The sequence below is a fragment of the Eutrema salsugineum genome, unplaced genomic scaffold, assembly GCF_000478725.1.
Source record: "Eutrema salsugineum unplaced genomic scaffold, Eutsalg1_0 scaffold_4, whole genome shotgun sequence".
NCBI classification, from domain to species: domain Eukaryota; kingdom Viridiplantae; phylum Streptophyta; class Magnoliopsida; order Brassicales; family Brassicaceae; genus Eutrema; species Eutrema salsugineum.
The window spans coordinates 4710538-4726520 of NW_006256686.1; the positions used below are offsets into that span (position 1 = coordinate 4710538).

The 15983-nt window shown below is 35.6% G+C and overlaps 1 protein-coding gene across 1 annotated transcript; it reads left to right on the plus strand.

Moving 5' to 3' along the window:
* The first annotated feature begins 7077 nt into the window (after positions 1–7077).
* On the plus strand, positions 7078–7953 carry LOC18013974. The gene is made up of 4 exons (XM_006418563.2): positions 7078–7102; positions 7192–7321; positions 7437–7549; positions 7667–7953. Exons 1-4 carry the CDS (start codon positions 7078–7080, stop codon positions 7951–7953), a joined length of 555 nt encoding a protein of 184 aa, XP_006418626.2.
* The last annotated feature ends 8030 nt before the right edge of the window (positions 7954–15983 follow it).

A 15983-nucleotide genomic window follows, 5' to 3' on the forward strand; every position in this document is an offset into this window, starting at 1 on the left:
TTGATTTATGTTTCTTCGTCTACTTAATTGTCATTGACTTTGACTTATTCTTTATCATCTTTTTCTTTTTGAACAATTGTTCTTCTCCATTCTCTTTTGGTTTGTCATTGTCTTTCTCTTCCGATTATTCTTTTTCATCGTTTTCGTCTTCTCTGACTTAATATTTTTTCAGTTTTCTTCATCTTCTACATTTTCATCTCTATCTTCTTCTTTTTCTTCCTCTTCTTTATATTCTTATTTTTATTCTTCATGTTATTTTTGTTTATTTCTTAATCATCTTGGACTTCTTATTTTTTATAATCTTTGTTTTCTTCGATTTCTTCTTCTTCTTTTCTTTTGTTTTTTATTCCTCTTGTTTTTGTTCTTCTTCCTTCTTATAATTCATCACATTTTTCTTCTTTGTTTTCTTTAATTTCTTGTTCTAAATTTCTCTTAGCTTCCTTTCCCATCTTCACATTCTCATACTTTGTCATATTCAACTTCGGTTTTCCTTCCTTATCTTGAACATATATGTCCTCGTATTTTTCAAGTTTTTCTTAATCAGCTCTCTCTTCTTCTCCTCCTCTTTTTTGCTCTCATCTTCCTTGTTTCCTTCTACATCTTCATCCTCTACAACTTTGACTTCTACTTCTTTATTGTCTTTGTCTTCTCCAACACCTGCTTCTTCTTTTAGTTTTGTTTTTTCTTTGTCTTATTTCTTTTGAGTTTTCTTTAATCTATCATTCTTACTTATCTCGTCTTTGTCTTCTTCCCCTTCTGCTTCCTCTTCTGATCTTCCTCATTGTATTTTTCTTCTTCTTTTTTCTTATTTTCTTTGACTTATTTTTCATAATATTCATAATCTCAACTTCTTCTTTTTTCCACTTTCTTACTTCCCCTCTTCTTCCTCTTATTCTTCTACTACTTTGTTTTCTCATTTTTTATTTTTCTCTAACCTCTCAAGCGTCTGATTCTTTTTCTTCTTCTTCTTCAACTTTCTCATCTTGTTATCCTTATGTGTCTTCATTAGTTTGGGTTATCCACCTTTTTATTTTTCTTTTTGGAATTAATTGATATGACTTTGTCTTTGTCTTTTTGACTTCTTCGTCATCTATTTGTCTTCTTTTCTGCTTCTTCTTCTTTTATATCCTTCGACTTCTTCTGTAGTTTTTTTCTCTTATTTTGAATAGGATTTACAATTGATAGTTGTATTGATTTGTACATAATCAATTTCCTTAAAGATAGTATAATAATTCTTGTGCAATAAAAAAAGAGAACGTAAGATTTGTGGGCTAACATGTTTTTTTATCGTTGTTTGCTCTGATTATGCTACTTCTAATGAGGTTTTGTAAGACTTATTTTCATGCAATCAAAATCAAATTCAGATGAAACACTTTTACAATACACAACTTTTCAAAAAAGATATCTCATTGCTCTCATTGGAAATTAGACCATAATGTCCGTTTCACATGTATTATAATAATAAAATGATTAAAAGTTGCAACAAAGCTGTAGAAGTTCAGGAACAAATTTTCCGTCATGCTTATTTCCTATTTTGTTCTCTTAGTTTACCATCTTAACCATCTTGGCCATCTCTTCATTCTCCTTCTTCATATCAGTCGCATATTTTTTTGAAATCAAAACAGCTTCATCATTTCAAGTATTATTTTCTTGTACCTTACGTTTATGAAACCACTTATATATTTAAATTATCTAAATTTAAAAAACAATTACAGTTAATATATAAATGTATTATAGTATCTATCATATATAAATAAAATGGTATTTATATGTGTTACCTCTGATCAAAAAATATTGTACAAAAAAACAAAATCCTAAAATATGTTTTTTCCTTAATTTTTCTTTATTCTTCAATATCTGTGATTTCTTCCTGCTTGTTTTTATCGTCTTCATTTTTTCCGACTTCTTTTCACTGTCTCCAATTTCTTCATTTTCTTTCTTATCTCATATTGATCGTCTTGATATACTATTATTCAGGTTTTTCTTCGTCTTTTACTTTTCTGCTTTGTCTAATTTAACTAATTTCTTTTTGCTGTTATCATGTATTATATTAAATTAATGAGAGTGTTGTATCTTTTAAACAAAAAAAAACCATTAAGACCGTATTAGATTGATCGGTTGAATTGACTTTAAAAGCTTGATTTTTAGTAAGATTAGTGAAAATAAATAAAAAAGCTATGATTTTTTAGGAAAAAACTTAATTAAACTGGTTTCACTTAATCGATTTAAGAAGGATCTAATTTTTTGATCCAAAATCTCCTTGTATATATATATCAAGACTAATACAATATAAAAAAACATAAAGTAAAGCTCTAAAGATAGAGTTTTGTTTTTCTTTTTTTGTATGTTTTTCTTAATACATATGAAATGGGGTGAATCGATCAAGTAGTGTCCCTGTTCTTGTTATGCTCATCAGATACAATTGCTCAAGTATATATATTTTTTACTTTCAAACATCTGATGAGCAAATATCAAAACATAAACGTATTTCAGAGTCCTCGGTTAAAGGAATAATATCAACAGAAAGACACAAAAAGAAGTATACTAATGTTTTGTAAATGTTAAGAACCACAGATATTCAGTAGTCAGTCACATTATTGTCACTTCTAAGTTTGAAAAATTTTAAATCACGGTCGGTGTTTACTTACACACACGCACATAATAGGTGTCACATAAAGCATCAGACACAAAATACAAAGATACCAATTTTAGCTCATGATTTTAAAGCTAACGTGAGCTCCAATCTAAATCAAAGAATGCTACTACTATTTGAACTGGTAAACCGTAGTTATGGAACACCCTAATCCTACCATCCCAAGTTGCTGTCACGATCACAAGCCCCCACAGGTGCGGCGTACAAGGGTTGACGTTCTCGCACACGTTCCTCAAGAGCCTCAGCTTAGACATGATGCATGCTTTAGCTGAAATCGTTGCTGCACCTGCACCTATTACTACACCAAGCTTCTCTTCTTGCCACGTTGTTGCTCCTTTCATTGGAGAGAGACAGTCCATCCGCAACAGGAAATAAGCAATTTTTTCGCAGATCAGCAATGAAACTGTCCCCCTCTTTCCCCTTGCCTAGTCAAGGTATGGCAACAGACATAAGACCTGATCGTTTTTGGTTTCTGAGAAGAAAAAGCCTTCTTATTTGGTTGAGAGTAGTCTCATACATGAATCACTGAGCCCTTTACTGCTGACACAATGTGTTTCCAGCAAAGCAGAGGTTGGTCTCAGTGTTGTCCTAAGACTGGAAGCTGCAAAACATCCACCAAGAAAATAAGAAAAACTATTATATCAAAACAAACTCATAGAAGAATTCACCTCAGCACTGAAATTCCACTGTCTTTAGAACTTCATACAAAACGGAAGAGATTATGCGTGCAAACCCTCAAACGTGATACACAAGAACTTGTACCTCGGTAAACTAAAAAAATACAACAAAGACAAATGATCTGATATCCCAAGAGTTAAATCGACCAATAAATAAACAAACAAAGTTCTTTTATCAAACACAGTTTTGTCTGATAATACATGGCCTATATCTGCTTGTGTTATAAAGAGGACCCGAGCCAAAATTTTATAAAGAAACAAACAAAAAAAAGGTTCCCTTTCAATAAAACTGAGGACTGTGAATCTCTAAGGCAGATATCAAGTGACATCATATCAAGTGTACACTGATCCTCCTCATGTATTCTGTTAGGATCTAGAACATAAGTAAATGTAACAATGGAAGAAACTAACGACAGAACCATGTGTTAAAAAAAAAAAAGAGGAGGGAGGCGCATGTTATACAAAAGTTGTTATGAAATGTCTCAAGAATCTAGTAAATAAAAAACAGAGACAGCAGAACATAATACACAAAGATTGTGCCATTAAACGTAGAGTGATGGGAATTCTGAATTCTGGAGAATTCGACCATTGCGAAACAAACGATTATAATCCATCCAACCCATAAATTGTGTGCACCTCTCAAGGTGTAAACCTTGACATGTCAAAATTGTAATAATCTTTTAGAAGAATATCAAACTATACATGTAAGTGAATAATAATAAAATACAAATGCAAGTAATCACGAAGAAAAGAAAGTCGTGGAACCAACTTACTTTTAAGGAACAATAACATTATCACAAAAAAAAAGGAATATGGACTTACGCTTACCCTTCAGATTCACGACCAGGTTGAGGCAGGTGGAAGCTCAAAACGGGAACATCTGAATTAAAGAGAGAGAAAATTCAGACAAATTACTTGAAGCTTTGTAATTGAAACGATGCATCATTCAACTTTGCAATATTAGCGATGCATCTTAAAATCATAACCACGAAGTATAGAATTAGAATTTTTTTTAATACAAAACGATGCATCTCTAAAAAATATAAGCGATGGATCATAAGTTGTCTAATTGCATAAAAATTAAACCGAACGAATATATCAAGAGAACAAATCGATAAGTCTACCTCTTGACATGTTGTCCATTGTATAAACCACCAACGAAGATAACCTAATCAAAATCAGCATAGTGTAAGGTATATATCAATATAAGACTACAAACTCGAATTAAAAGAAACTAATTCAAACACAAAACAGTGAAAAGAACATAACAGAACTAAATATGTGATCGGTCATGAGGAAGATTCTTTAAGGAAAAAAATAAAGAAGCTTAGGTTAATTTATATTTACGAACAATAACTGATTACTCCAAAACATTTATGAACACAAATATATAAAAAGATGTTTAGGAACAATTTCAAAGGCCCATAAATCGATGAAAAAAAGCCATGTCACACATATTGACACGTAGGATTAATGATCGTCCTATCAGAATTAATTAAAACGACACATATATAGATTTTAATAATGACACATAAGCAAATCACTCTAAAGACGACACATAGGATTTTTGACTTCGCAAATAATAGTATAGATTTGTTTACTTCACTCCTATCTTGGTCATGTCCTTCTGAATGATATTAATGAACTGATATTTCACTATGAAATGATATTGTTTACTTTTTACACAGTTTTTAAGTTTTATGATCAAAATTATGTTTCCTTACATAAAGAGAAGAGTTATGTTTTAGTTTCAAAGATTTTATATTTTGGTGGAAAATCATTCATAAAACATCCCTGCAAACATCCCTAAAGCTATATAGCTTTCTCCTTTTTATCTGCTCTGTACGTATCATCTAAAGCTACCTCTCGATAGAGAGCTCTTTCTTTTTCAGTTTGTGGAACTAGTTCATTAGTAAGCAGAGCCGTGTCTGGACACAGGCTGAACATCAGCTTCAGGGCCGGTGAGTTTAAAATTTATTTTGGGGCCAATTTTCCATAACTTAAACTAGTCCAGTTGGTCTTGTGTAGTCAGAAACGGGTCATACTTGTTGACTTCCCGAGTTTTATTCTTCTCAGATGTGCGTGTTTGTGACGTTTTTACTTATTTTTAAAAAATGGTCTATCTGTTATCTCACATCGAAAATTTTCAAAATTTAGAAAGGGAAGCTGCACTATAAATAAGAGTGAACTGATACCCTTAGCTATTTAATTGCGGGTTTTAGCTGCACTAATAAGAGTTTTATTTAAAAATTGTAATTGGCTTTTAACAAAGAAAAATGTTTAAAAGGGCCAATTTTATTTTTTTGGCTTGTAGTCCGTGAAAATTCAGGCACAGCTCTGATAGTAGGTAAGGTAAATAATTTTTTTTTGTTTACCTGCGAGAAAGTAGCTAAAAGATTATATTCAATTAATCTTATACTATTAAATGAGAAATACATTTAGATCTTTGATATCGGTATTACATGGTATATTACAATGAATGTCATTAAAGAAATATGTAATTTACGACAAAAAAAAATTCAAACCAAAGAGAATCCGCATCATTTTAGGTTGACCTGTTTAGAAGGACGTGGATCCTAATAAGTGACCCGTTTTCTATTTTTCAGCATTTTTGAGAAAAATCTTAATTGTAAACATAGTTGACAAATTTAAACAAAACACTATATTCGGAACAGTTATAACAATATACTATAATCTGTGAATATTATTCTGTAATTAATTTTTTCAACTTATTAAGCATATCCAAATATATACACAATAATAACTACTTTCCAACAACGACGTATTTGCCTATTTGCCATAATATTGTATTTAATTCAATTTGAACAAAATATATTTCGCCGCCAAAGTATCTTACTTCTTAACGGCATTGAATAAAATTCTCAAATTTTATTCTGAGCTATTTCTATATGTCAATCGATGAGAATATGCTATTACATGCTTTTTTATCGAATATTTATTCCATTAATTTCGCATCACCTTATAGATATTCAATAATAACTAATTTACAAAAAAAAATGGATTCGCTATTAGGCATCAATATTGTGTTCAATTTGAATTGAAAAATTCGACTTGGCCGCCAATTTACATACAACTCACCGGCATTGCGAAAATCCTATATTATTTCACTATAAATACGACAATCCCGTATTCCATTTCACTCCACATCAACTATAATTTTTTTTACTTTAGTTCACTCATACTCTTTGCAATGGCTTCCAACATGAGGTTAATCCCTTTGGCTGACGTTAAGCCCTTCAAGACTGGGTGGAAAGTGCAAGTGAAGGTGCTTCACACATGGAAGCAATATCAGACTAAAAGTAGGGAGTCTTTGGAAATCATTCTCGCAGATGAAATGGTATGATCAAGTGGAGGTAAAATTACATTTTCGTGTTATTAACTATTAATGATTTACTTATAAACATTTTTTATTTAATAGGGTACCAAAATCCACACTACTATCAAAAATATTTTACTGCACCATTTTAAGCGGATGATGGTTGTCAGTGAATAAAAGTTCATCGAGAACTTTACATTGAACCAGGCGTCAAGTCAATATCGGGCCACCAAACATCAATTTAAGATGTCCTTCATAGCATCCACCGTTGTCAGCAAAAGTGCTAATTATACTTGCATGGCTCTTGTGCAGTAATTTCTATATATTCAGCTATATACTTGCTGCTTCAACACATCTCGTAGTCTCCATTTAAAAGAGAATCACTTTCATATCATTTGCAGCTTGTTACAATGTCACGACCAATACCAATCGAACGTAGGAAATAACTAATAACTTCAGAGACTCTCTTTATCATCAGTTTCAAATTTTATCCTTTTTTAACTTGTCTTTTTTGCTGTTCACAGAAATGGTGAGTTCGTTCAAATCATATCACAGAACAACTCAAATGTTCAAGATAGACAACTTCTCTTTATTTAAGAAGCATAAGATCGAAATGGTCGAATCCTCTGTTTTCGATCTCGGTGGTCACAAATGGTGAGCTTTTTTTTCAAATCTTTTTATGCTTTTAACATACAAAATAAACCTAAACCACTTATAGTTAAGCTCAACTATTTTTTTTTTCCATGTTTCTTGACTTGGTTTAAAGCAGGAAACTCGTTGTGTACCCAAATGGGAATAAGAATGGAAATGGTCATGTCTCCATCTTCTTAGAGAATCAAGCTTCAATAGATGTTAAGATCGACTTTGAGGTCTTTTTCGTCAGTCAGAGAAGGCCATTTTAGCACACTTTTCTCTATCAATCTTTCTCTATGCAGACAATATAGAGATATATAGCTGTGTGTATATCTATTGTTGATGTTGCTTCTTTTACTTGTGCAGGAAAAAGGAGCTTTGGTACATCATCAATACCGCAAAGAGTTGGGACTCTGAGTTTGATATCTCTTGCTGATCTTGAGAAAAAAGGATACCTTATTGGAGATTGTTGTATGTTTGGTGCCAAGCTTTATGGGTTTGAACCTGGTGAACCCGCAACAGTGGAATGTTTTAGCCTAATTGAGAAGCCTCTCAATCACAAAGTCACTTGGATGATGACCAAGTTCTCGTCGTTTGACCCTGAAAAGTTCCATCAGTCCAATGAATTTGTTGTTGGAAACCGGAAATGGTGATCAATTCTTACTATTATTTTTTTTTTTCTCAATTGCACTTTACAAAAGTGCAAGTGAAGGTGCTTCAGGATCAATTCTTACTATTATTATTTTTTCTCAATTGCACTATTATTATTTATCTGTAGATTGTTTTTCGGATAGAGTTTTTATTTTTTAACATGAAAATCTTTCTAAATTGTGACATCTAATTCATAAGTAGATCCAATAAATGAAATAACACATAACACATAATTAATAGTTATAAATCAAAATCGTATAACTAATAACAAAAAACTGAACAAAAGTTTTAGAATCAAGGAAATATTGTGGACCAATACGCGTGACTTAACGCGGACTAGTTTACCAGCTTCACTAAGTTTCTCGACCTTTAAAGTAGTTTTTTACCACTTTACCTTTTAACGAAACAAAAACACAAAGTCAAAATTTATAGAGACACATTCGTCTTTCGTCTTTCGTCTTTGTTCCTTATTCGTCTTCTTCGCCGGAAATGATCGTTTAGGTCCATTGTCAACGCCGGTGATGTAAATACTTGCCTTGTTGATTCAGTATCGACTATATGAATCCTGTAAGATTACTTCCCCACTACAAGAAAGATCGGCTTTTACGTCGGCAGATATCGACGTAAAATCGACGTAAAAGAACATTTACGTCGAATTAACGACGAATTACAATTCGTCGTAAAACGATCGTCGTAAAACCCAAATCATCGTAAAATCGTCGTAAAATTACCAACTCCGGAAAATCGTCGTAAAATCGTCGGAAACAATTCGTCGTAAATGCGACGTAAAATTTCCAACGGATGTACAACAAAATAACTCCATCATAAGAACGACGTAAAATCGATGTAAAATTACATCGATTTAACAACGATTAGGAGACGAAGAATTTCAATTAAGGAAAAAATAAATTTTTAATTATCGATGTTAAATTGTCGTAAATTTTCGACGTAAATCCGACGTAAAGTTATTCGTCGTAAATTCGTCGTTAAATTTTTCAAAATTTGACGTAAATTTACGACGAATTTACGTCGATTTATAAATTAATTATTTAATTCGATTTTAATTTAATTAATGAATTTTTAAAATAATAAAAAAATTAAAAATAGAAAAAATTTGAAATTTAAATTCAAAAATAATTTATAAATAAAAAAAATTACTACAAATTGTTTTTTACAAAAAAACCTAATCTATACAAAGTCGTAATCGTCGAGGTTGAGATCGACGTCACGAGGAAGCTCTCCGTCTTGGCCGCCCGTCGCTGCTGGGCCGACGTTTTCCGTCTGCACTACCGGAGCCAAAGACTGACCGCCCGTCGCTGCTGGGACCGGAGCCGAAGTCTGACCGCCCTGCGTCTTCTGCTCCGAGGGTCCAGTACCGGAAGTAGCTCCGGTCTCAAAAACCCTCCGTGCTCGCTGTTGCCTCGCTCGGATTGCGGTGGCCAACTGCGGAACCGCTTCCGCAATGATGTCGAAGAGATCATGGATCTCGGTGAGCTCCTACTTCTGGGCCACTTGCTCATGCCTGAGAGTGGTGATCTCAGCATTGGCCGTAGCAAGCTCTTGGCGAAGCTGCGGATCCTGCGGGCGGTGGAATCCGGAAGCCGTGGCGGCAGGACAGTCTCTAATAGAGCCCATCCCTAAGGTTCGGCCCTTCTTCTTCGGAGCGACCTACAAATGGAAAATAAAAACGTTAATTATTTATTAAGTAACTATAAATATAATAAATTTTTAAAAAATTGAAATAGATCATACCTCTTCGAAAATCTGGTCTTGCTCAGCGACGGTCAACGGTACGTGGATAGTACCGTCAGGTGTGGTCTGGGTCTCCTGCTCGGCGATCCGCTGCATAGCGGCATTGTAGATCTCCTCGGACCGAGCGTCGACAAAGCTCCCGTCCTTCTTCCGGTGAGTGGTCTCGAAGAGCTTCGTCATTGGAGGTAGTTCTCCTCCGTTCTCCTCGGCCTACCAATTAATAAACATTATTAGTCAAAAATATTTAATAAATTATAGTAATAAATAAAATTAAAATAATAATGAAATAAATTATATTTAATTACTTACCATCATGAGACGTCTTCCCGCAAAAGATACTTGGCCAGAAGTGTGCGGGGTCACTAACTTCTCACCAGTCACCGGATCGACCCGGTTTCGGACGGTCGAACACTTAGCAGCGGTGGTTTGGGCATGCGGGTCCACCCAATACGCCTTCAACCCGTTCCAACACCAAGTGGACATGGAGCTCGGCTTTGCGTCGTCACCGTCGGTCTCCCATTTCCGCTTCCAATCGGAAACGGTGTTGACTAGGCGTTTCTTCGCCTTTTCCACGAAGCATCGCGGACCGTCTCGTTGATCCCGATGTCCCAGTTCCACCGTTGCTGCAAAAGAAAACAAAAAATTAGATAAACAATATAAAAGTAAGATTAATTAAATTGAAAACAATTTAAAATGATATAAATAATATTTAAAAAATATTACCGCGAAGCACTTGTACCAGGTGTCGCACGTCTCTTGCGACACCTTGCTCCAATTGTAGTGCGGCTCCACGAAATGACTCTTAATGCAGTCGGAAACGCTCCGACCGACACAATTATCCAAAGTAAACCTATGAAACAAAAAAAAAATTATTACATTAATATTTAAGTAAATTAAAGCGTTAATTTAAAAACTATAAAAAACAAAAAAGTTTACTTACCAATAAGAGCCTGGTTCCGCTTTTCCGGGAACCAGACGTCGTAAAGCCCCCGTCCCGGTAAGGCTAGTAAATCCTCAACCGTAAACTGGGCATACGGATGAGGAGGGACGGGTACCGGTTCGGCAGCCGGGGCGGGTACCGGTTCGGGAGCCGGTGGAGGAGGCGGTGGTGGAGGCGGTGGTGGAGGCGGTGGTGGAGACGGCTCCGTGGTATTCGTAACCTGAGAGGCTCCGGAAGATGACGAAGGGACATCGGTCCCGGTGTTTCCCGAGGCAGACGCTCGGGAAGAATGTCCGTCCGCCATGAAATTGATGTAATGCGTCTTCCGTCGAGGCATCGTCTGCAAAACGGAAAAAAATTTATTTTTCAAATTAATTACAATTTCGATCCTAAATCTAACAAATTCCGATCCTTAATCTAATAAATTCCGATCCTAAATCTAACAAATTCCAAGCCTAAACTAATTCCCGACCTAAACCGTTTGAATTTCTAAACTATTTAAAATTATTATAATTTGAAATAATTAAAAAAAATTATTTACCTTTTTTTTTTGCGTCGAAAGGAGGAGGTGGGAAGGAGGAAGCAGAGAGAGCGAGAGAGGAAGGAGAGATGAGCGACGAAATGAGGAAGGGGTGAGGTCCTATATATAGAATTTATATTCGTCGTAAATTCGACGTAAATATTACGTCGAATTTACGACGAATCCGTCGTAAATTCGTCGCAAAGTTCCCACCGTACACAAAGCGAATAAGACAAACACACGTGGGTGTATCTGGACTTTGCGACGAATTTACGACGATCCGTGTAATTCGTCGTAAATTCGTCGTAACATTACGACGAATTTACGACGAATCGTATAAATCATTAAAATTAAAACGGCTGTGTATACACATATCGTCGTAAATTCGTCGTAATATTACGACGAATTAACGACAAATTATACAAAACTGATGAAATTCAAAAATTGAAACATCCATAAGGACATACAAGCATGTCTATTCATGATAAATGTGGTGTGTATAACTTTCTAACATGTTTACATAACTTAATGAAGATTTTAGTAAGATGTAAGATAAATCCATACATCTTGTGTAAATGTATATAACACATATATGTCAATTTTAGAATTTTTTTTTTTTTTTTTGTTTAGAAAGTTGTTTTACCTTATGAGATGGTAAGCCATTTCATTCTCTTCATCAAAATCCCCCCAGAACCCCATAAAAGATTGATTTTAAGATTTAGGGGTTACATTTCGTCGTAATCTCGATGGTATATTACGACGAATTTACGACAATTACTCCCATTCGTCGTAAATTCGTCGTAAAAACCACATTTCTATAAATTCCTGAACCTTACACTACAGACCCTTATATAATACATCAGTTTACTTAGGAAAATGAACCCAAAAACCATTTTGTAAGTTGGGAAAGCTAAATCCTATAGGGTTTAGGGTTTGCATGTTACGACGAAGTTACGACGATTTCTTAATAGTCGTCGTAAATTCGTCATAAAAGTCAACATATGTTCAAGTCAACACATAAACAAATTTTCAATCTTCATATTATAGAGGTATGGTGGATCACTTGATGAAATAAGGAGCACCTACCATTTTCTTGTACAATCATTGTCACTGTTATCTTCCTCTTCAGCATCCTCATCAATAAATTTTCTAACTGGGTCCCCAGGAGATGAAAACAAGAAGCTTATATAAACAAAAATTTAAATTTGACAAATGTTACAGTGAAACGTTCAAAGCATGCAATTAATTAATGTCAACATATTTAATTAGTCTTCATCAACATTTTCCTCGGTGTCCTCATCATCATTGTCATCATCATCACTGCTTGTCGTAAATTCGTCAGCACCTTCTTCAGTTTCGTCCCCATGTAGATCTTCAACTTGTCGATTACGTGGATCAATTAAAAGAACATTTTCTTCAACATCCGGTTCTGTAATGTGGACACAATCATCTTGTTGCATTGGCGGGAGATCTACACCATCAATTATACCCCGTGGAGCAACTTTGACAACCGCCAGCCATGAAATTCCCGTATTCCGAACTCGAGGATATGGAACAAAGGTGACTTGTTCTGCTTGAGATGCAAGTATAAATGGCTCGAACTTATTGTATCGCCGAGATGCGTTTACATCTACCACTCCAAATTTGTTCATGCGCACTCCACGACCTACCGTAGGATCAAACCAATCACATTTGAATAGAACAGTTTTCATTCTGACTAATCCGGGGTATTCCACTTCAATTATCTCTTTGATGATCCCATAAAAGTCTACTTCACCTCGTACACAAACTCCATAGTTTGTAGTTGCCCTGTGAGTGCCATGACTATAAGTATGAAAAACATAGCCACGTGTGAAATACATAGCTGCAGTAGTTATCTTCGAAATAGGACCTAGGAGCAACTCATGAAACCATACTGCATATGTCATGTCATCATGCTCAACTTGACCTTTTAACCACAATGCATAATGTTGGTCTTTTCGCTTGTTAATTTCATCTTCTGAAACACCGTCAATGCATTCTCGGACTTGACTGACGAAAGTGCTGAAATTTTAATACATTGTTAATGACATTTCACATGTTCAATATATCAAATTTTAATCATACATGGTTATAATTATGTACCTCTCGGAAGGTGCCAATTCCTCGCAATTCAGAAGTATATATGTATGTGCGCTGTGGTAGTCTTGTTCGTTTGACCAACGGGTTTCTTTCAGTTTCCCACTTAGACGTCCAATTGGTGAGAATATATCAGGCAAACCTTCTACTGCGTAACTTTGTCCTACACCCCCATCGTCGTAACGTCTTGGAGCCCGTTTGCGTGTACGAACCTTTGGAGCAAAGTAATAAGACGTGAAATGAGAAGTCTCTTCTGTCAGACTTCCCGCCACGATAGACCCTTCAACTTTTGCTAAGTTTTTGGCCTTACCCTTCAAATGCTTCATAAATCGTTCAAACGGATACATCCACCTAAACTGAACAGGTCCTCCCAACTCTGCTTCATGAGGGAGGTGTACAGGTAAATGTTCCATAACATCGAAGAAAGCAGGTGGGAATATTTTCTCTAAATTGCACAACAATATTGGAATATTTGTAGACAGTTGTGCAACTACATCTTCTGATAATGTCCTTGTACTTAGATCACGGAAGAAAGCTCCAATATCTCCTAGTGCCTCATGGACATGTCCCGGTAGGAGTTCAGCAAACGCAAAAGGAAGTAACCGTTGCATAAACACATGACAATCATGACTTTTCATCCCTGAAAACTTTTGTCCTTTATCCACAGATTTAGCCAGATTAGATACATATCCATCAGGAAATTTCACAGCTGATGATACCCAATTAAACAAAGCTGTTTTTTGTTCAGCACCCAACCGAAATACAGGAACATGTGCTTTCCCATTACTCACCATATGCAACTCAATTCTGTTACATATATCGGGTAAGTCCATCCGTGATTTAACGCTGTCTTTGGTTCTTCCTTGGACGTTCAAAACAGTATGCATGATGTTATTGAAAAAATTCTTCTCAATGTGCATAACATCAAGATTATGTCTAAGCAAATGATCTTTCCAGTAAGGCAGATCCCAAAATATACTTTTCTTGTGCCAATTATGATGAACCCCATATCCGTCAGGCATATTCGCAGGAGTGTGCCAATTTCCTCCAAGGGGGACCGTTTCAAGTCCACCCCAATGATCTATTTGCGCTTCAAGCTCTACTCCAGTTAGGTACACTGGTGGAGGGAGACGAACCAATTTGTTCTTTATAAACAAACGCCTATTTCTTCTATATTGATGGTTTGGTGGTAAAAACCGACGGTGGCAATCAAACCAACAGGTTTTCCTACCATGTTTAAGCTGAAATGCATCAGTCCTATGAAGACAATAAGGACATGATAACCTCCCATGCGTTGTCCAACCTGATAGCATTCTGTATGCCGAGAAATCGCTTATTGTCCACATAAGCACCGCTCGCATCGTAAAATTTTTACCACTCAAACAATCATATGTTCGTACTCCAACATGCCACAACTGGTTTAACTCATGTATGAGTGGTTGCAAAAACACATCAAGGGCCCGCTTCGGGTGATTTGGACCAGGGACTAATATACTTAGAAACAAAAACTCTCTTTGCATGCACATATCTGGAGGAAGGTTATATGGCGTAAGAATCACAGGCCATAATGAATATTACCTACCAGACATACCAAATGGACTAAACCCGTCAGTGCAAAGACCAAGATAAACATTTCGCTTAGACCTAGCAAAGTCTGGATGTACGGTGTTAAAATGTTTCCAAGATTTCCCGTCAGACGGGTGAGTCATTTTGCCATCTGTTTGTGAATGTTCCGCATGCCATCTCATCGACGCAGCTGTCCGTTCGGATTGATATAGTCTTTTTAACCTATCAGTGATAGGAAGATACCACATTCGTTGGTAAGGAATCTTCTTACGCCCAGCAATTTGTGGTCTATATCTTGGCTTTTGGCAGAAACGACATTCTTCAAGCTTCTCATCATCTCTCCAAAAAAGCATACAATTATCAACACAAACATCAATCATCTCAGAAGGCAATCCAAGACTAAAAACCAGCTTCTGAATTTCATAATACGTTTCAGCAGCCAAATTATCATCTGGCAAATACTCTTTAATAAGATCTGCCCAATCGTTCATGCAAACTTCAGATAGATTGTGATCTGTTTTTATTGTCATCATCCGAGCTGCCAATGATAATTTTGATAAACCTTCCCTACATCCCTCGTACAGAGGCTGCTTTGCTGCGTTTAACATATCATAAAAGCGTTTCGCATCTGCATTGGGCTCCTCAACAATATCAGCATGTGTTTCATGAAATGCATCAGTAATCATTTCATGCATCCTATCATGATCTTCACCCTGAACTTGACTACTTTGATAATCATTGGACGCTACAAAATCCACATGTTCTTGATGATTACTAGTACTCCGTGCAGCCATCTGACCACTACTTTGACCATATCCCTCTCCATGCTGATACCAAATAAAGTATTAGGGCATGAACCCTCTATTCAATAAATGCTGCCAGACAGTGTCAATAAGAATATGTTTCCTATTTTTGCATTTCACACAAGAACAATACATTTTGCCGCTTTCAATTACAGTTTCCAGAAGGCCGGTTTGGTACATGAATATTTCCAATCCGTTTTTGAAGTCTTCAGTCAACGACCCATCACCATTTTTGGGCGTATACATCCACTTTCGTAGATCGTATATAGACATTTCAAAAACAAATATTTGACTTTTTGTTTTTGAAATTTGATAGAAATTTCAACTACTAAA